Here is a 22,050-nt window from a genome sequence, read left to right on the forward strand (position 1 = left end):
TACTAAAATTTTAAAATCCCTGAAAATGATATCAGGCTTACCACAATATTCATTGATGGTTTATCCTCTTGTTTATAGTGTCAGCTATGAATAAAAAAAAAGATTACACTAATCAGATTGACCCTTTGCAAGAAATCATGTTTCTTAGAACAACCGGCATACTGAAAAATAAACAATTTTAATTTTTTAATATCAACCTTCATATTTGCCATATTACAATAACTTTTACGCACATTTCAAGCCCCAAGTGTATACGTCTTATGTCCAAAATTTCACATTGTTATTGCAAATAGTGTTGGAGATATTGAACTTATGCTACAATGCATGCCCGATCATGGTTTCTTGGTGTATGAGCCCCCTTAAAGTGGTTAACCTATATAGCTTTTTATACTGTTGACGTGTTCTTTAATTTAATGTGGTGGGGAATGATTTGTATTTTAATTTGTAATGTTTCCTTTTAACGAGCTATTGTAATTTATATTATTTAATGACCAATATTTTCCAGTACTCTGCAACAGTATGGACACAGCTTCTATGCTTTTCAAATTGACTGTTTAATTAAACATAGCCGCTACAGTGATCTAGTGACTAGAGCACTGGACTTATAATCCTGTAGACCTGGGTTCGATTTCCAATGTACCGGTACCCTTGATTTATAACTTATGTTAGGCAAGTCTGTTGTCCAGTAACACAGGGGTTTTCTCCAGGAGCTCCGGTTCCCCTGTGGCATTCCAACAGATCATCACCTCATCTCATCACGTAGGATGATCCAAAACAATGCCTATTAACTCTATGGAAATTGAAATAAATGTTGAATCTCTTATCTACCACATAAAAAAAAGAATATTCATAAAATTACAAAAAAAACTAATTAACATCACCACATCATCCACTACATGCGTTGAATCCAGACCCCAAAGCTCCAAAGCAGTCCTTCAAATATGCAACCAGTCAAGCACCCACCATAATGAACACAAACAGCATAGCAAAGATCCCAGTGACTCATGACATACCTCCCTCAGAATGGAAGAAACCAAGAGCCTTTCTATCTCTACCAAGCAACAATACAAAACGAACCATCTGTGAAATATTAAAGACAGAAGTACTTGAAATAATTGATCACGAAATATGAAGGGTACACAGGAATAACGATCAAGGTCCATTTTAGAAAGTTTCGAGAAAAACGAATTTTAAAGTTTAAGCATTTAATACTTTCTTATGTGTGTATTTAATAGAAATTGACGTAGTGGAATGTCAAGAACGATTATTTCTTATTACTAGCTAGACCACATGATAGTACTTCCTTTCCACTATAATATGGTATTATTAACTCAATTTCGATTTTTGATGGACCTTAATCGTTTTATATATATATATATATATATATATATATATATATATATATATATACGAAAGTGATCATCATATATGAAGGGTACACAGGGTATATATATATATACATTTATTTTTGCTATTTGAGATGAAGGTGTGTGTCTAGAGACTATTGATAGAGGGTCATTCCATGGTAACTGACGTAACATTTGGAGAACATTTCCTTATATCTTTTCTTTCTATTGGGAGCATAATGAAGCCTGTCCAAAATTGAAGTTGATGCTTTGATAAAGGAACATTTACTGAATTAATTGGTAGTGGAAGTAAAAGAAATATGTGTAATTTTCTGAAAATATATATGTAATTTCTTTTGGTAACTGACGTAACACCAAAAGGACATGATTATATAAATGGTGAAGAAAACTTGAAAATTCTCTGAAGTTATGAATTTAATAAAAACACCAATTTTTATTTTGACTTAAGAGATGTGTACGATATGATACATAATAATTATAACAAACAAAATTGATAACATTCTTAGAAAAAAAAAAATCTTTCATGGTAACTGACGTCACACAAAATGGTAACTGACGTAACAGCTCCAATCCTAAGAGTTATATGATACATTATAATAGCTTCAGTTGCTCATACAGTGAAAAACAATTAAATAAATCCCTTGAATGAATACAGTCCTCTATTATTCACTGGAAATGGTGGATCTAAGTGGCCCAGGACTTGCTCTTGGGTATACCAAACATTATCTTCAGTTTTTGGCCACACATACCCTCCTACACACTTATGCATTACACTCACTTTGACTTCCTTTTGACTTTGTTCCATATGCTTGTTTATTTCAGTAATGATGCCTGGATATTTTTTTCCCTCATATTGTACAGCTACGTAATTCCCAATCTCAAACTCTTGTATCGTGCTTGCAGTTAAGATTTTTTTTTACAGTGAAGATTTTTTTGCATCATTGCTGAATCTGGCTGATCAAACATAGCTACCTCTGTGAATGAGACACTGATATTATCCATAAAGGGACTGATTGCACTGACAGCAACTACCTGGGGATTAGATGCCCTAACATAATGTATCTTGTGGAGATTTGGAATGGGCTTTGGTTGTGCTGCATTCCATTTTTCAGACAAGATTGTTCTGTCACATGACATATCATCTGATGATAAAAATAAAACGTTGATATTTGGACAAGCATGTTTTGCACATTCATAGAATTCCTTGGCAGAACTGATGACTACGTTTCCCTGCAAAACTCGGCGCCATACTGCTCGTTTAACAGTCCCACCGATGCCATCGATGGGACCCTTTCCGTGTGCTGTTGCAAAGAAACTCCAGTCTAAGTATATCAAATCTTTATGTAGTTCTTGAGGTGTTAAGACACACTGAGACAATGTGTACCTGTTTTTGAATTGTCCACCAGCACCATCTGAGAAAACATGTAGCACAGAAATGACATCCCCATCGCTACCAGCATGATCTAATAAGGCCTTATTGAAAGAAAAAACAGAACACTTATCATGACGAAGCTCATTACTTATGACAGCATATGGAATAGTGGTACCATTTCGTGAAATGATGGCAGTGAATATTGTCACTCCTTCAGAAATCCAGTGTGCAGACATTATTTCATTTTGCTGACGAATAGCAAAATTTTCGGCAAAATCTTCTTGTAATACAGCTTCATTTTTGCAGCAGGTTTGCTTCAGGTGCCGAATTTCCCGGAGCTGAATGTTTGCTGTAAAACAATGTCGAAGTAGATTGGGCAGTTGGCTTAATAATTCTTCCTTTGCTTCAAATAATGTTGTCTCAATGAGTTCCTTGTGGTTTGTACTATTCCACTGATAGTAACAAACACAAGTGTCATCCAAATTGTCAGTTTCACAGTCTTTGTAACGCTCTATAGCATTATTAATATCCTTACAATTGTCACATTCACCGAAGTAGCATGAAATGTCTTCACTGCAAGTTACAGCAGAAACCAACCTATCTAGATCAGGAGGTAATTTCTTCCACACTTTTCGAAAACCCCCAATTAATAAATCAGCATTTTCATGATATCTGCAGCAACAGACGTTCAGATCCTTGTCTGAAACTGGCCTAACATGTTGAGGTCTCAATGCTGCAAATTTAGATTTTCCAAGTTTAATACCAACGTTCTCTTGCTTGAAGAGTTTATAAGCCTCCATGACAGTCATAATAAGTATTTTCTTCTGTGTCATTCGTTTCTTTCCTGATTCATGGTCTTTTTCTGTTACAAAGTCCTTTCTTCCTGGTAATTGACGTGATATTGTATCACTTTCATAAAAAGAAATAACTTTTGTAGCTATTTCTGAATCAAGTGCTGTTGCCCTTGGAGTTGGATTGGCAGAATCCTTTGCAGAAAAACACCCAAACTTCTCTGCTAGATTCTGTACAACAGCACGCTTTCTCCGTGGACTCTTTGGCAAAGATCTATTAACCCTGTGAACAGCTTTGCCAAGTGCTTGTACTGACCCAAAAGCTTGCAATGGGGACTGGACTGGACGAATATCTTGTTTTAATGCTTTGCGCTCACGCATCTTCCTCATTCTTTCTTTAGCATTCTTCCTTTCCAAAGCTCTCCGTTGGTCTTTCCACTGCTTACGACATTTCTTCTGTTGTTCTCTATTCTTCTTTCTAACTTCAGCTTTCTTTTCTTCACTCATCCTCTTCCTGTAATCCCTCATCTTCTCAGCTGCTGTTTTTGGAGCCATTATGGAGTTATTCTATGAGAACACAATAAAATGAAGTAAATTCCTGAGTATGAGGTTAGGAATTTACGTGGTGATTATGAGTTTTTATTGACTGTAAGCTTTACTCTCAATTGGTAAACATACTTGTACTATTTGGCCCATGCATTAGTAAAAATTTAAATAACTGATGTAACACACTCACTTTGTTACGTCAGTTACTATTTTTTTGTTACGTCAGTTACCACATTAACCACAGTATATCACATTATTAAAAAAATTTAAAAACATCATTCAAGAGGACGGATTTACCATTAGAAAATATCACATGCTTGCACACCTACACTAAGTTGGTTATGATCTACATTAAAAAATAAATAAATATGGTAACTGACGTAACACAAAAACATCATCTTGTTTAAGTAATATATCTATATTATACTCACAGTTTTATATTAATGTATATGAATAATATAAAGTTGGACGCACTGACTTCAAGCAGGTTAACAAGAAGTTGATGCTTTGTGCTTTCTTTCTTACTCACAAGCATGTGAAGTTGTGCATTAGAACTCTGTCACACATGCTTGTTGTCAGCCTTGTTTGAGTCAAGCCTTTCCTTACCTACAGGTGGCAGCACAAAATTTAAATTGATATTTTATAGAAGTAGAATGTTTCCTTGACATATGTCTGTATGCAGATTGTTGGAATTTGTTATTTTTTTTTCTCAACTTGTGTCCTATTTTACATGGAATTGACCCTAGAATAGCTGCTTTGGAGTCTGACAATATAACTGCATTTTTAAATTTATTGATGTGGCAGAGAAGATTCTTGAGACTTTCACTTATTGCAGTGATTTCTCCATCAAAACTTGTTGTTCCATATCCAAGAGATCTATAAAGTGAGAAGAGACAACACGTAACACCTGCACCGGCATCTTGCTCCCTGGAGATCAAGGATCCATCGGTGTATAAATGAAGCCATTTTTGTGGAGGATACCTAATATTAATTGTCTCTAAAGACAATTGTTTCATTATTTCAGTGTTTACTTCTGATTTCAGTATTTCTTGTGTTAAATTTAGATTATACTCTATATTTAATTGTGTTAAAGGGTTTGGTTTAATTCGTAAGTTTTCTTTTAAATTTGGGACGTTGATTTTCTGTTTTAATGCTTGAACCATGGATATGAAACTTTTTTGAGTTTTTAATCTATGGAGAGGACTGTATGAATGCCAATTGTTTCCTGGTAATCTGATAAGTTTTTCATATTGAATCAGTGCTTTTTCTTCTATCATCATTTTGATGCTTTTAATATTAGTGAGGAATCTCATAGAATCTATTGGAGTTGTTTTGATTCAACCAGTAATGAGTCTGAGAGCTTGGTTTTGAACATATTCTATTTCGTTTATGAAAGGTGAAGTAATTAAAATTTCTCCACAGTACGTCAGCACTGGCTGTATAAACATTTTGTATGTAGTGTTCAAAGTATTTCTAGAGCAACCCCATTTCTTTCCTGCTAGTCTTTTCAGAAGGGAGAATCTTTTACGAGCTTTTTCAGAAATATATTTCAAATGGTTGTTCCATGTTAACTTACTATCGAAAATAACTCCAAGATATTTGGATTCATAAGTCCTAGGGAGGTGTTGGCCATTGTTATTTTGGCTAGTTCAGTCTTCTTAGATGATGTTATACCACCAGCATTCCATTGTAAGATGTTTAGTTGATTCTGTACCATTAAAGTAGTCCCCGCCCAGAGATCCGTTGGGAGACTATTTTACCTCCGGATAATTTTACCTTAATGGTACTCATTTCATATTGGAGTGAAAATGGCAAGTTGTAGCCGATTTAAGTGAACACTATATTTTAATGTTTTGGTGGCTACTTCGTTCACACACAACCCCCAGAATGTCTGGAGGACCACACCTGCTGTTGGTTGACGGGTCCACTGGACCTAGTTGGGAGATCTTGTTGATCACCAACTTTACCTCCTTAAGCCACTGGAGGACGATTTTAGTGCCATAGCAGGTCAGCACTAGGAAGAGAAAAGTAGGAAGGGTAGGAAGGAAAGGGAAATGAACCCCTAGCCTCGAAGCTAATGACACTCAATAAAAGAATTGTATTCCAATGGATACCATCCCATTGTGGAATCCTTGGAAACGAGAATGCGGATGCTTTAGGAAAGAAGGGCAGCACTGCTACTTACAGACCTGTTACTAAATCTACGAATTCCTCTGTGAAAAGATTTATTAAATCTACATACTTAAACTTCAACAAACAAAATTTGATAACACAATCTCAAGGGAAAAAATGGAACTCTCTGCATCATAATCCACAGTTAATTCCCGATTTACCACGCAAATCGTCTGTAGCTGCATTTAGATTGGCAACAGGCCATGATTGTTTGGCCAAGCATCTACATAGAATTGGAATATATCAGTCTCCTAACTGTCCATTGTGCAACTCAAATCAAGAAATGGATTCGGAACATCTCAAAATCTGTGCGTCAGTGGCTAACCATGACAATATCTTTGAAAAATATTGGAGTGCAAGAGGTCAAATGACTTTATTGTCAAATGCCTGGCATTAGAAAACAACATATATACTTACAGATGGATCATTATCTGAAGAAGGCAAGTCTGGAGCTGGATCCCATCAACACACGAAAAATACGTCATCCGATGCTCTTCTGTTTCAAGCCTTGACACAGAGTTACTTGCTATTGATGCACCTCTCCAATACTGCAAAGCTTCTCATTATAGACAGATCTGCATATTTACAGACTCAAAAACAGCCCGTCAAACAATAACCAAATATACACCAACTGCTTATGCTTTCATAGTTATACCTATTGTGCAATTAATAAATATGCTTTCTAAAAATGGTAAATATATAACCTGTCAATGGATATCAGGTCACTGTGGAGTGCAAGGTAATGAGATAGCAGTTGAAATAGCAAAATCTGCAACATACCTTTTACCAATATCACAATCTACAGTTTCCCTTGACAGAACAATAAATAATATTCATAACATGTAAATAAGCAATAGACAGAAGATTGGTAAAGTGGACAAACAGGAAGAGCACTATGGAAAATTTTGAAACAACCCAACAATATTAAAATCTACTGTGATTTTTCCAGACAGGTACTAACTTTTGCTGCACGGACTAGAATTGGACACCTTGTTAAGGAAACTTATCTGTATCACTTTAAATTATCAGAATCATCATTGTGTAAAAGAATGTTTAACAGAAGAAGAAACAATAGAACACATCCTACTTCAATGTAATAACACCAACAATAAACTGCAGGAAAGAATGAAAAACCACTCGTTATATGAAATTCTCACCAATCCACAGCTCTGGAAAATTGCATATTAGATTTACAGTGGACATTGTGTAATTAGCTTATAGTTGGACGTATTAAGAAGTAAGAAGTAAGTATCTTATCTCATCACAGGAGTAGTGTAGACCAGCCTCCTATGGTGCACCCTGTGCAACGACTCTGTCTGTAAATTGGTCTATACAACTAGTTTCATATGAATGAATGAAGAACAGTCAAATACCTGCCATTTAGTAAAAAAGAAAGCTAATTAAAAGACGCGTTGTTGATTAAACTTAAATTAAGAAATAGTACATTTGTGACATTTCCATATCACATTGTTATATTTTTGTAATAAAATCTTGCTTTTGATATACAAGCATTGTAACTTCTCTCCCTCCACCCCAGAGGCCTATCACTAAATTATATCTTTTCTTGTAAAATTAGAATGATTTCTCTTCCTTTTCAGGTGCTATTTGTTGATTATGGAACAACAAGCAGAGTAAAAAAGAAAGATTTGCGTTTTATGCACCAGGACTTCGGAGCGTTTCCAATGCAGGCAATCCAGGCTAGTTTGGCAAATTTAATACCAGCTGGTGATGGGAAAAAATGGCCCTGTGCAGTCAATAAGCGGTTTCTTGAAATGGTGTCAGAAAAGACTCTCATTGCTGTTGTCTCATCTGTAGATCATGAGGTAAGTCATTGAATTTTTTATGCTTTTAACTACTACAATAACTGCTTGAATAATAAACGTTTCTTGGCCTTATAGAACTAAATTGCATGTGTTTATACCCATTTGCACGTTTTCAAGCCATCCTTGCACCTCACCCACCTAAGACCTGCTGTCTCTCAGCTGTGGATGCACTGCATATTGCGCAACTTTGTTTATACTAAACCATTTCAAAATTCTGTATTCAATGTTAAGGTGACACAAATTCTTGATTGGATTACTGCTAACCTGTTGCGTTTGTTTAAACATGTAAATCTTTTTTTAATGTAATTCAGCACTGCCTTATTTATAATGTAGTGGGATTACACATTACTTGTTCATTGGTAATAACTAATATTAAGTCTCTTAATGAGGCTAGAAAATATCTTGTGCAAGTCTTATTTTTGTTGGGATCATCATTACAAGAAATTGTCTTGCCCAAAGATGTTCTTGTGATGTGACATTGACCTGATCCAAAACTCACCTGGTAGAGTTACATATAATTTTAGTATTACACTGAATTATAATTTTCCCTTTATTTTATATGAAGTAATTTGCTATTATGTTATCTTAAATTGAATTTCTTTATCTCTCCTCTTTTGATACCTTTCTTTCTTCTCCTTTCCTCCCCACCTCACTCTCTCAAAAGGTATACGGTATGCAGTAAAACAGAGCATTTTTTAACATCAGTCATTAATTTGAATTTACCACTCCCAACTATTTTGAACTGTGCAATAACTTTACATTACACAGTTGTTGCATCATATTGGAAACTTAAATAGAAACTGTTTTTCTTATTAATATGCTGTGAAATAATCAAATTGAATCAATTATTTCATTATTTTAGGATCTTGTTTTAATATAGTAGTAGCACAAATACTGAAATGTCTTCTGTGTTAATATATTAATATGTTCTTATTACATAGTAGATTTGAATTATGTTTATGAATTAATGCAGTTGTACTTTTATTACTATTGTCGACTGTGTGTGTAGAAAGTTCATTATATAAAACTTCATTTTCTTAAAAACTGATTTCAAGCATGTGTGAGGAAGCTATGCTCGAGATTGGGCTGTAATGCTATTATAGTAGTAGTAGTGGTGGTGGCAATGGCAGGGGCGGTGGCGGTGGCAGTGGTGGTGGTCGTTTTTGCTTAAAATCTCTTTCCATTTAATTCAGTCTGTTATAGATAATTATTTCAACAACTTAGAAATTTCAGTTCACGTATCACAAAATAAAAATAGTCGGTTTTAATTGTCAAAACAAATGTGTAATGTGTGCCTTAAAAAAGAGAGAAATCAATTGAAGAGAAGTATTATTATTCTGGCACTTAGTGGAGCAGGTATTTGCAGAATTTTCCTTGCTCTGTTGCCTACAGATCCAACAAATTGTGAAATTAGTAATATTGAAAAAAGCATTTCCAGTTTGTAAATTTGCTTGCTGCAAGGCAGGAAACAGATACAAGGCAATAGATGATTGGATGTTGGTTTTTCATTATTTACCTTCCCAGTGCAAAAAAGAAGGGGGTGGAGTGGGGGGACTTTGAATCAGGTAGAAAGCAATGGTGAATTTACAGAAGTATTATGTATGCTTCTTCCATTGTTGGTGTTGAATTTAGGGCTTCTAAATATTTTGAAGGCTGAGTCTACCTTCGTCTTCAGCTGAACAAAATATTGGAAGGGGAGGAAGGATCCCCTACATGGTGGGCTCATTTTACACAACCAAATCCACTCGACACTGATCAGCATTAGCAGCAGCTGTGATGATGGAGGTAAAGGTAAAGGTATCCCTGTAACATGCCATGAAGGCACTTGGGAGGGGGGGGGGCATGGAGATAGAGCCCCATGCTTTCCATGACCTCGGCACTAGAATGAGGTGGTGTGGTCGGCACCACGCTCTGACCGCCTTTTACCCCCGGGAAAGACCTGGTACTCAATTTTATAGGAGGCTGAGTGAATCTCGGGGCCGTTCTGAAAGTTTGGAAACGAGAAAAAAATCCGTCACCACCTGGGATCGAACCCCGGAGCAGGAACATTTTTGTTACACTAGGGGATATCTGGGAACGTTAACAATTATTTTTGGTGTATTTCTGTGGTTAGCTTTCGAATCTGATGCATAAAATTGTTCATTTGATCCCAAATGTTTCATGTGGTGAATTCCAAAATGTAGCTTTGAATTGTTTCAATACAAAGAGAAAATAAAATGTGTTACTGTATTTAGTTGTGTAGTATTTAGTATTGCAACATTAGTTAAGTGTAAGACATTTGTACTTTTTTAGATACGAGTTTTTGCCATGAAAAACGAAATATCCCTTTGTATTGTTATTGATAGCCTGCCTGGTGGACGAAGTAGAGATCCATAACAATCATAGCAAGTGGTGATTATTCAGTGATTCGTGAACATTAACTTTGAAAACAGTGTTGCTTCTCAAAGGCAATATGATATTCCGTTCAATCCTGTTACTTGATTTGTGGGTTAAAAAAAAAACATATTGAGTGTTATACTTCTTAAGCTCACAAATTACAAACAGTTTGTATCTGGAGAGCTTCCAGTATTTGTAGATCCATCATGACAGAAAAAAATGTTTGTGTGAAATATAGCGAAAAGAGAGGGAAGCTCACCCCATTGATAAAGCAACATAAATTATATTCCATTAGTAGATTCTGTAAAGATTCTTCTGCCCACATGGCACTAAAAAGAGAAATGTACAAATTTAAGGTGCTGGATGTAGAGAAAAGTGGTTTTAGTTACTGCACTTTAGTTAAGATACGCTATCCTTGGACTTTGCATTCATAAAATTGAATTTAATAGTATTCACACCAATAGATGGAATTTTGTGAAAATGTTCGTCATTTCATATGAAACTTGGTAATGACCTCTTCTCTATAATAATAAGCAACAAAGTGATTTGCGAAGGAAGTCTCTCTATTGGGTTATTTTACGACGCTGTATCAACATCTAGGTTATTTAGTGTCTGAATGATATGAAGGTGATAATGCCGGTGAAATGAGTCCGGGGTCCAGCACCGAAAGTTACCCAGCATTTGCTCGTATTGGGTTGAGGAAAAACCTCGGAAAAAACCTCAACCAGGTAACTTGCCCCGACCGGGATTCGAACCCGGGCCACCTGGTTTCGCAGCCAGACGCGCTGACCGTTACTCCACAGGTGTGGACGCGAAGGAAGTTATTTGTGACAAATAATGATGAATTTTCTGATAAGAGCTCTGCTGAAGAGGTTTACAATGTTAATAGTGAATCTTTACCAAGGAAAGATGATGTACAAACCGATAGTACCGTGAATGATATAGATCATGTGATGGTACAGGTAAGTAATGACATAAGTGATGGAGACTTGTATTATATGGATATATTATTTTGGATTTAAATTGCAAGTATGAAAATACATCAATAACTGATATTAACCTATTATTTTTAGGTTTTAGAACCAGAGTCAGGAACTAATAATTCTGAGGAACAAGAAAGAAATTTTTTTTTGTCTCAGAAAGAAAAATATGTGATTCTGATAGTATTTTTTCTCCTGAATTCAAATATGATATTCCCCCCCCCCCCCCCCATCACGCAAGGTTTCTGAGAGACAGGCGTTTATAACTTCAAACATTTTAATATTTTCTACACTCTTAACTACACAATATTCAAACATTCTGACTCACCTAGAAAGTAAGAAATGACAATTTTCGGGAAAAACGTAATACGGCGAGTGCAAAGCTCCGCCCACGTCCCCTTTCCACTTTTCCCCTACAAGCTCACCATACACCCTAGCGGGAAAGAGTGGAAATAGGGGTTTAGGGTGGGGTGACATCTAGTGTAGGGAAGTGGAACAAAAAGAGTAACGACATCTACGAAGCAAAAGAGGAACTTTGTCCTGTCTGTCTCTCCTCTCTCTCCCTCTCTCTCCAGCCTCTCCTTCTTTGTTCCTTCCTTCATGTCTCTCTCTTTTTTTTTTTCTTACGACTTCGCAGGGGGGGAGATTCGATCCGAGAAAGTTCGTAACTAAACCTAAACGCACGCTTTTTGTTCACGCTTTAGACCTCTCGGCTACCGAGACGAGTTGGGGGTAGAAGGGAAAATGAATCTATTTATGTTTAAGGCAACTGCCATAACGTATTGTAGAAATGCAATGTGTGTCGTTGGATATGTCTTAATATGTATTTTGTTGCCCTGAAAAGGGCAGTTTGGTGTTGGAGCATGATGTACTCCTAAACTTCATCTCTCAAACTTACGACTCTATGCAAAATCAAGTCGAAAGTGTAATAGCGAGATCTGAATTCCGCATCAGTTTCCAGTCTCGCGTAGAGGGAAATGTAATGCCTCTCGTGTTTCGGTTGTAATGCTTTAGTGAATCTGAGAGTCTGGAGTAATAGGGGAAGTGAAGTGCCATTCGCGAAAGTGAAAAGGGCAAGTTTGAACCTTTGCTTATAGTGCAAGTTTTTCGTCCAAAATAACTTTCGTATCCATTTCGGCCACGTGTTAGCAGGGCCTATAACATCTTGCAGTATTGTCCAAGGATTGTTGCAAGGATTCATAACGGGAGACAATGATGGAATGGCGCGGGGGGACAATGACCGAATGGCGTGGGTAGAAACTGGCGGGCTTGTGAATGTAGCTTGGTAGGGGTTGACTACGGGGGTGGCATAAGTGTTAACGGAGCTTCATTGTATCCGTGTCCGGCTTCGGGTACAGACGTAACCACGTATAGTGATGAGCCATACCAAAGACGTGTACTTCTTCCTGAAATTGTCCAGGTTACTTCGAGGACAGTGCAAAGTTAACAGGTGAGTGTTGTTTAATGAAAACCACATTACATTGTGTTGTGTTGTGTTGTGTTAATAGTACATGTTGTGGACAGTTGTCTAATGCGTATTGTCTAATGCGTATTGCATTGTGGTTGTGGACAGTTGTCTAATGCATATTGTCTAATGCGTATTGTCTAATGCGTATTGAATTGCGGTAGGCAGTGATCCATCGGAGCGGGGCAAATAGTAGAGAGAGACAGTAGAGAGAGAGAGCATGCGAGCGAGGTGCCGAGCGGCGCGGGTGGGGATAATTTCCCCTACTGGCATTCGCCGTAATACGTTTTTGCCCAATTTTCTGCTATATTTCACCTGTGGAACATCCCTCTTGATGGTCCAACAATAATTGGCCAGCATATTAGGATTCCATTTGCCTTGATATCCCTTTTCCATAGCTGAAATCTCCTGATGAAAGTGTTCCCCATGCTCATTGCTCACTGCGCCAAGATTTTCCGGGAAGAAATCTAGATGCGAGTGCAGGAAGTGTACTTTTAAGGACATATTACAACCCAAATGTTTATAAGATGTTATAAGATTGTTGACAATATCACGGTAATTTTCTGCCTTTCGATTTCCCAAAAAACTGTGAGTAACTTTTTTGAATACTTGCCACGCTGCTTTCTCCAGTGGATTCAATAGTTCCTCAAACTTTTCATCATGCATTAGTGATCGTATTTGTGGACCCACAAATATCCCTTCTTTAATTTTTGCTTCACTAATTTTAGGAAACTTCTGTTTTAAGTACATGAAACCAGGAGCATTGTCCATGGCTTTGATGAAATTCTTTATTAATCCTATTTGATATGTAACGGAGGTAGATACACATTTTTAGGATTACACAATGCGTCATGTTTCGCATTTTTTTGTCTAGGAGTGAATGATTCGCATTTAGGCCACTTTTTTCTAATGTAATGGTTTTTTCTGTCCCTACTATCCCAGTGACAAAAAACAACAGTACCTTGTGTAACCAAGCTGCAAACCAAGAATAAGTGCAGTTACCTTCAAATCACCATAAATATTCCATTCATACACTACATATTGAAGCTTTTCCAATATGTTGTTGTTGTCTAGTGCCTTGCATCTGGCAATGAAGCCATTAGCAGTCGTGCTTTCCAATACTTTTGAACTGTAGTTTCTTCTGATCTTAATGCTTCACAGGTCTTCAAGTGATCTTCATTAATTTCTGCTGGATCATTACACAGGACACATATTGGTGAAGCTGAGATACCTATTCTGTAGAGATGACTTACTAGACAGTCATGATTTGTCAATAGTCTGAAAGCTGTAACTGCTGTTTTCCTTGGTCTCTGGGGGATTATATCTGGGTTGGAAAGTAGTGTAATCCATTTTTTGTCTTTAGCATTTGATTCTATTTCTCGTAGATATGAATGAGAAAATTTTGTAGTGATCAAGTGTTTTATTGAGGAATATGAGAAATTAAATTTAGGCTTTTGTTTTATTGTTGTGCAAAGCTTTTCCAATATAAATTTAAAGTTTTGATATGTTTCTTTCATACTAGCAGAGTGAGCCATAGGTTCTGATGGGAATTTAATACCATTATGCAGAAGCACAGCTTTTAAACTAACTTTAGAGGAATCAATGAACAAGTTTTAGAGGAATCAATGAACAAGTGCCATTTTGTTAGGTTATGTTCAATACCAAATGTCTCCATAAGAGAAGAATTGTCATTACAAAACACTAAGCCATTTTCTTCAGAAAAAATGGTCTTTAAATTGAGAATGACGATTATGATACATTCATATCTTTGTATTCTTTTGAAGAAGATTCCATCCTTTTAGCCGGGAAGCAAGTATTTCAGACTGTGTTTTGGATAACTTTAAATCTCATATGAGATCGTAAGATCTTCTAGAGTCAATAAATGAAGCTCAGATGAACAGCTTTGTTCAAAAGTTGTATCACCAAACTCTGTTTCTTTTTCTTCCTTACTTCCATCAGAATCTGAGTTTTCTTCATCTAATGTCGCATGTTCTGGAGGCTTTGATATGGGCAATTCTTCGCAGTATGGAGCTGGTTTCATTGCAGATTGCAAGTTACGATACACCACTGTAAGTTTTGATTTTGACGTAATCCCTTTAATGTTGTTGTTGTTGTTGTTTTCTAATACCTGGCATTTGACAATAAAGTCATTTGACCTCTTACACGCCAATATTTTTCGAAGATATGTTTGTTAAGCAGAAATAACAGTCAGAGGAGTGATCTGGGTTCCCTCCAAATCATAGGGATAGCAAATGGCATGTGACGTGTGCCACAGTGAGAAGCCTAGAACATGATAAACAACAGATATGTGGGGCCCAGGCCCTTGTTTGATACCCCACTTTACACCCAAAATAAAGTTCATAACGCTTTTTCGTTAATGGAGTAAGGTTTCGCCTTTGAGACTTGAGCGTCACTTCACTACATATTATATAACAAAAGTTGTTAGAATGATTTAAACAAACTCTAGGCATTTTGTAACTAGCGACTAATTAAAAGAAATAAATTTGTAAATATTGTGGCGCCATTTTGGAAGATCTGGTTGCCTCGGAAGTTGTGCACACATCTAGTGCAAGGGAAGGCGCAGGGCAACGCAGAGCAGAGGAAGCGGGGGTGGGGGGGACATCTAGAAACGTGTCCCTCTGGAAGTTTCGCAAAGCCACATGAACCGAACCAAAGGTTCGAGAACGTGCGATTTAATAAATAAAAGGGGTGAGTGTGTGTGAGTAGTTAGTCAGTGAGCTGCGAGAGAGCTAGTTAGCGGAGACGTATCCAGTGGATCTGAGTTCGAGGTGCAGTGAACTTGAGTGAGTAACTGTGGCAGCATCCTGGCGAAGGCAACGCATGTGGAAGTCTTGGGTTCGAAGTACAGTGAACTTTATCTGGAAGGCTTGTGGTTCGATGTACCGTGAACTTGAGTGAGTGAGCTAGAGGAACTAGCCAAGGCAAACGAACTGTGAACTGAGAACTGACAGTTTTGTTTTGTACATAGTGCTTTGGGAACATTAGTTGAAATTAGGAGTACATTGTTGTTCTTCTCAATAATACACGGAATTGTCATTGCCGTTCTGTGGAGTGCAGTAACGATTACTGTGTTACTGTTTTGAGTGGATACCCATTGTTGACAGGTGTGTGGTTAAAGTTAGAAATAAAAAGTCACATATTGTTGAATTAAATTTGCAATATGTAATACACAATAATTCGAACACACAAAGCATTCACAATGACGTGTTTACTGGTACACTGCTATCTCACAACTAGCATCATTCTGATGAATATGTGCTACACCAGTTCACGTTTGTGCATGTCTGTACATGTCTGAGGATGCGTATTCAGCAGGTGGTGGTCTGTACATGTGTGAACCTGTACAACAGTAGCAATGGTACCATTGGTTCCAATAATGCTCTAGGAGCTTTTATTTGACAATGGACAAATTGACGAAGAAACATTTATTTTATAAAAATTGAAGTTGAAATTAAAAAAAAAAAACTGTGGGTGATGGAGAAATTCCGAATACATATTTGAAAACAAGATAAAAAAACTGAATTAAGTACAACTATTGGTACTCATGAGACAAAAATCATGTTGACCAGTGAATGTGCAATCTGATATGGGGATGAGAAGTAGGAAATGTAAATGTAATGGAAGCAAACATCATCTAGTGAAAAAATAGTAAAGATAATACAAAGGAAAAGGTGAAATAATTAAAAACAAAGAAGCGGGTCTAGATTTCAGATGTCCAGTGAAATGTTCTGACAAATATAGTGAGAAAAAAAGGAAAATAATATTTATTAAATTTTGGAAATTGGGTTCTTATGATGAACAGAATACTTACATTGTTGGACTTATTTGTGTTTCTCCAAATAAAAGAAGGTGTACAACGCCTATTCAAGGAAAGCAGTCAAACTTAGGGTAACCAGATGTCCCCTTTTGTCCGAATATGTCCTCTTTTTTAGGTCTTTTGCTGGGTAACTTTCGGTGCTGGACCCCTGACTCATTTCACTGGCATTATCACCTTCATCTCATTCAGATGCTAAATAACCTAAGATGTTGATAAAGCATCGTAAAATAACCTAATAAAAACATTTTAGGCCTTTGTCCGGGGTATGGGTGGATTTTTAAAAAATCAAGAAATGTCCTCCTTTTCATAATTTGTATGCCTGATATTTTGAAATTATCTGATTTGATGCCTTTCTCAAGTAATTTTCCTGTAGATGTTTACAGCATCGACAAAATATACTCTTTATCAATTATCATAACTCTCTTTGCTCCAACTTGTTATGGTCATTGCTTTCATATGTAAGCTTACTGTAAAATCATTCTGTATTATTTTATATTATTAAGTTTTATAAGTATGCTGTAATAAAATAGATATTGACATAATTTTAAGTATAATATAGGACTAAATCTAAATCTAAATAGATATGTCGTCTTTAATATTTGTAGTTCCCTTGACTTTCATATGTAGCTAACTGTAAAATCATAATTATTAAGTTTTTTCATAGTTATTTTGTAATAAAGTAGATATTAATATACTTTTTAAGTATGATTTAAGCCTAAATCTGTACTGTAAATATTTTGTAATAAAATAGATATTGACGTAATTTAAAGTATAATAAACCTAAACACATTTTTGTGTCCTTTTTTTTTTTTTCCGAACAATGTCCTCCTTTTTGAAGCTTTGTCTACTCTTTTTATTGATGTGAATCTGGTCACCCTAGTCCAGCATTTCTCAAACTATGGTCCGCGGATCACCTATGGTCCTCGAGATCTGCCCTTGTGGTCCTTCAAAAAAGGCAGAAGAAAAAATAAAATTCAAACGAATTGTGTATCACTCTATAGCTGAAAATCTCAGAGTTTGGAAATGACACATGGCAATTGCCTTTCACTTTTTCTCTCAGTACTGATATTTTATGAAATTTATTACCCTATCCGTCTACTGACTTCCCACTCTACTCTCAACAACAAAAGAGGGATTTAAAGTACTATGAACGTGGTGTTTCTCGCCATCTTTTCACTGAACATCTGGCGCCGCCCCTGTAATTCAGCCAGGGACCACCCGAATTCATAAGAGGACCAAACCCTTTTCATGTGTTTATGACTTTCTTAATAGTTTTGCCGACACTCAGTCTGCACATTGAAATGGTCGCATACTGTACACAATTTTAAACTTATTTTCCAAGTAAATATGACGAATTTTCATGGGTTTGTGATCACTTTCTTTGCGATATTGAAACTAAGAAACTTTCATTGAGTGAAAGAGAACAAGTAATTGAACTCTCAAATGAGACCAGACTTAAAATGAAATTCCAAGCGGAAGGTATGGTTAATTTCTGGACCTCATCACAAGTGGAAAGAGAATATAGTGAACTGTACAATGGTGCTTTAGAGATTATAATTCAGTTTGCTTCTACATATCTGTGTGAGAAAGGGTTTTCATCACTAACTCTAATAAAAGCAAAGTACCAAAATCGACTCGATGTATGTGATGATCTCTGACTTAAGCTTACCAGCATACATCCAAATATAGAACAACTGTACAAGAATCGGAAGGCTCATCCATCTGATTAATATGAGTACCAACATTTATTTATTTTTTTTGGTTAATAAGTTAAAGATTATCCTAACTCTAATAGCCTTATTAAAGAAACAAAAATGAATTTTCTTCGATTAACATAAGCTTAATTAGTTAATAATAATATATAATTAATTAAATTCATTTTAATTAATTAATTCTATTTTAAAATATAACTACATTGATATTAAAATATGCTACAAAAATGATAAATTTGCTTTCGAAGGGAACAAGAGTAAGGTGGTCTGCAGAACTGTTCTGACTTAAAAAAGTGGTCCCCACTTCAAAAAAGTTTGAGAAACGCTGCCCTAGTCAAACTGTAAAATACTGCTTAAATCTGGAATGTGGAAGCGAAGTAATTGATGTCTGAAAGACATTGTTTCTTACTATTCATGGACTTAATAGGGATAATGTTGAACAACTTGTAATGAAAAGAGTGGTATCAGCACACCATTTCCTGATGAAAAGGGAAAACATAAGAATTACTTCAATAAATTTTGTGAGTCCGTGACAGCAGTGAATGAACATATTTTCTTCCTTCCTCGGAACAAGAGCTGCTACAGGCATAAGGACAACCCTAATAAAGAATATCTGTTACTGAAATACTCAGTAACAACTTGATATGAACACTATTGTGACTACTATTGCAACAAAAGGAATATTGCACCTGTTTCTAGTAACAAATATGGAAGAACACAATATTTCAAATCCTCCAAAATGGACAAATGCAAAGCATGAAAATTGAAGAGCATGCTTAAGAAGCCCATGTATTGTGGGTCCGTATCACCACGGCATGGCGCGTTACATTAAGTTTTGGTTCTCCAATGAGAAGTTTGGTCTGTCTCATAGCTGGTTTAGATCTCCATGCTCCTAATAAATCCTTCGTTAGGTTGTTCTTTAGAGCCCGTTTATACTTTGAGATGCCATAGCATTGGATAGTAGTTCCATGCTTGGCCAGTAGGTCGTCTTATTCATTGTCTTGCACTTCACAAAATATACTTGGATTTCTCCAGATGGATTGACACACAACCAAATAGATCACATCTTGATAGATAAACGGAGACATACTAGTATAGTAGATATTCGAACTTGCAGAAGTGCAGACTGTAATTCTGACCATTATTTGGTGATTGGAGAATTAAGAGAAAGATTATCAGTAGCCAAGCTAGTAGAGCAACAAGTTAATATTACTAAATTCAATATTTTGAAATTAAAGGACGAGGAAGCTAAGCAAAATTATCAGGTCGAAATTTCGAATAGGTTTGCCACTTTAGAAAGTTTTGACGAAGTTGAGAAAGAATTAGATGTTAATAGCGTGTGGGAAAATATCAGAGATAGTATCAAAATTGCAGCTGAGCAGAGCATAGGTTATTATGAAACTAAGAAAAAGAAACCGTGGTTTGATGAAGATTGTTGCATGGTAGTAGAAAGAAGGAAACAGGCAAAATTGAAATTCTTACAGGATCCAGTTGAGGAGAAGAGAGATAATTATTTCAATGAAAGACGGGAAGCAAGTCGTACACGTAGGAATAAAAAGAGAGGTTACTTGAAGGAAAAACTGAATGAGGTAGAAACAAATAGTAAGAATAAAAACATTCGAGATTTATATAAGGGTATAAAGGAATTTAAGAACGGATATCAGCCAAGAGTAAACGTGATCAAGGATGAGAATGGCGACTTGCTTGCAGACTCTCCATCAATCCTAAACAGATGGAAAAACTATTTTGCGCAACTACTAAATATACATAGGCCAAATAGAAATGATCGGGACGAAATTGAAATACAAACTGCTGAGCCATTTATACCCGAACCCACGCTTTCAGAAGTCGAAATTGCGATAGAAAATCTGAAAAAGTACAAGTCTCCAGGTATCGATCAAATTCCAGCAGAATTAATACAAGAGGATGGAAGTGCATTATATAGCGAAATTTATAAACTTGTACTTGCTATTTGGGAAAAGAAAATTGTACCAGAACAATGGAAGGAGTCCATAATTGTACCTATTTTTAAAAAGGGGGACAAAACCAACTGTGGTAACTTTCGAGGAATGTCACTTTTGTTGACGTCATACAAAATTTTGTCCAATATCCTTTTGAGAAGATTAACTCCGTATGTAGATGAAGTTATTGGGGATCATCAGTGCGGTTTTCAGCGTAATAGATCGACTATTGATCAGATTTTTTGTATTCGACAGATAATGGAGAAAAAATGGGAGTATAAGGGTACAGTACATCAGTTATTCATAGACTTCAAAAAGGCGTATGACTTGGTTAAGAGGGAAATATTATATGTTATTCTTATTGAATTTGGTATTCCCAAGAAACTAGTTCGATTAATTAAAATGTGTCTCAGTGAAACATACAGCAGAGTCCGTATGGGCCAGTTTCTATCTGATGCTTTTCCAATTCACTGCGGGCTAAAGCAGGGAGATGCACTATCACCTTTCCTTTTTAACTTCGCTTTAGAATATGCCATTAGGAAAGTTCAGGATAACAGGCAGGGTTTGGAATTGAACGGGTTACATCAGCTGCTTGTCTATGCGGATGACGTGAATATGTTAGGAGAAAATACACAAACGATTAGGGAAAACACGGAAATTTTACTTGAAGCAAGTAAAGTGATCGATTTGGAAGTAAATCCCGAAAAGACAAAGTATATGATTATGTCTCGTGACCAGAATATTGTACGAAATGGAAATATAAAAATTGGAGATTTATCCTTCGAAAAGGTGGAAAAATTCAAATATCTTGGAGCAACAATAACAAATATAAATGACACTCGGGAGGAAATTAAACGCAGAATAAATATGGGAAATGCGTGTTATTATTCGGTTGAGAAGCTCTTATCATCCAGTCTGCTGTCCAAAAATCTGAAAGTTAGAATTTATAAAACAGTTATATTACCGGTTGTTCTGTATGGTTGTGAAACTTAGACTCTCACTCTGAGAGAGGAACATAGGTTAAGGGTGTTTGAAAATAAGGTGCTTAGGAAAATATTTGGAGCTAAGAGGGATGAAGTTACAGGAGAATGGAGAAAGTTACACAACACAGAACTGCACGCATTGTATTCTTCACCTGACATAATTAGGAACATTAAATCCAGGCGTTTGAGATGGGCAGGGCATGTAGCACGCATGGGCGAATCCAGAAATGCATATAGAGTGTTAGTTGGGAGACCGGAGGGAAAAAGACCTTTAGGGAGGCCGAGACGTAGATGGGAGGATAATATTAAAATGGATTTGAGGGAGGTGGGATATGATGATAGAGACTGGATTAATCTTGCACAGGATAGGGACCGATGGCGGGCTTATGTGAGGGCGGCAATGAACCTTCGGGTTCCTTAAAAGCCATTTGTAAGTAAGTAAGTATGCTTAAGAAGCAATGGAAGTTGCGTCAAAGAAGGGCAGAATCTGGTCAGGAAGCCATTTCTGACTATAAAGAGGAAGCCATGCAAGATCCGGATCTACACAGCAGTGTTACATACTCCTAAACTTTTAGCAGGTTCAGAATTTTATTGTAGTAAATATTTTACATACAATCTTAATATACATGATTGTGGTGATACTGGGACATGTTTTCTTCGGGAC

The 22,050-nt window shown here is 36.3% G+C and overlaps 1 protein-coding gene across 4 annotated transcripts in view; it reads left to right on the plus strand.

Annotated features, from left to right (window-relative positions):
- The window catches only part of LOC138715363 (tudor domain-containing protein 5-like), a 148,401-nt gene that overhangs the window by 2,057 nt on the left and 124,294 nt on the right, over positions 1-22,050 (plus strand). For 3 of the 4 annotated variants that reach the window (XM_069848202.1, XM_069848199.1, XM_069848200.1), the window contains exon 2: positions 7,847-8,071. The exons of the other annotated variant lie outside the window; for it this stretch is intronic. In XM_069848202.1, the coding sequence (XP_069704303.1) occupies positions 7,847-8,071 (225 nt within the window). The remainder of the gene's footprint in view (positions 1-7,846; positions 8,072-22,050) is intronic. 4 annotated transcript variants of the gene reach the window in all.

Source organism: Periplaneta americana, chromosome 15, assembly GCF_040183065.1.
Source record: "Periplaneta americana isolate PAMFEO1 chromosome 15, P.americana_PAMFEO1_priV1, whole genome shotgun sequence".
Classification (NCBI taxonomy): Eukaryota; Metazoa; Arthropoda; class Insecta; order Blattodea; family Blattidae; genus Periplaneta; species Periplaneta americana.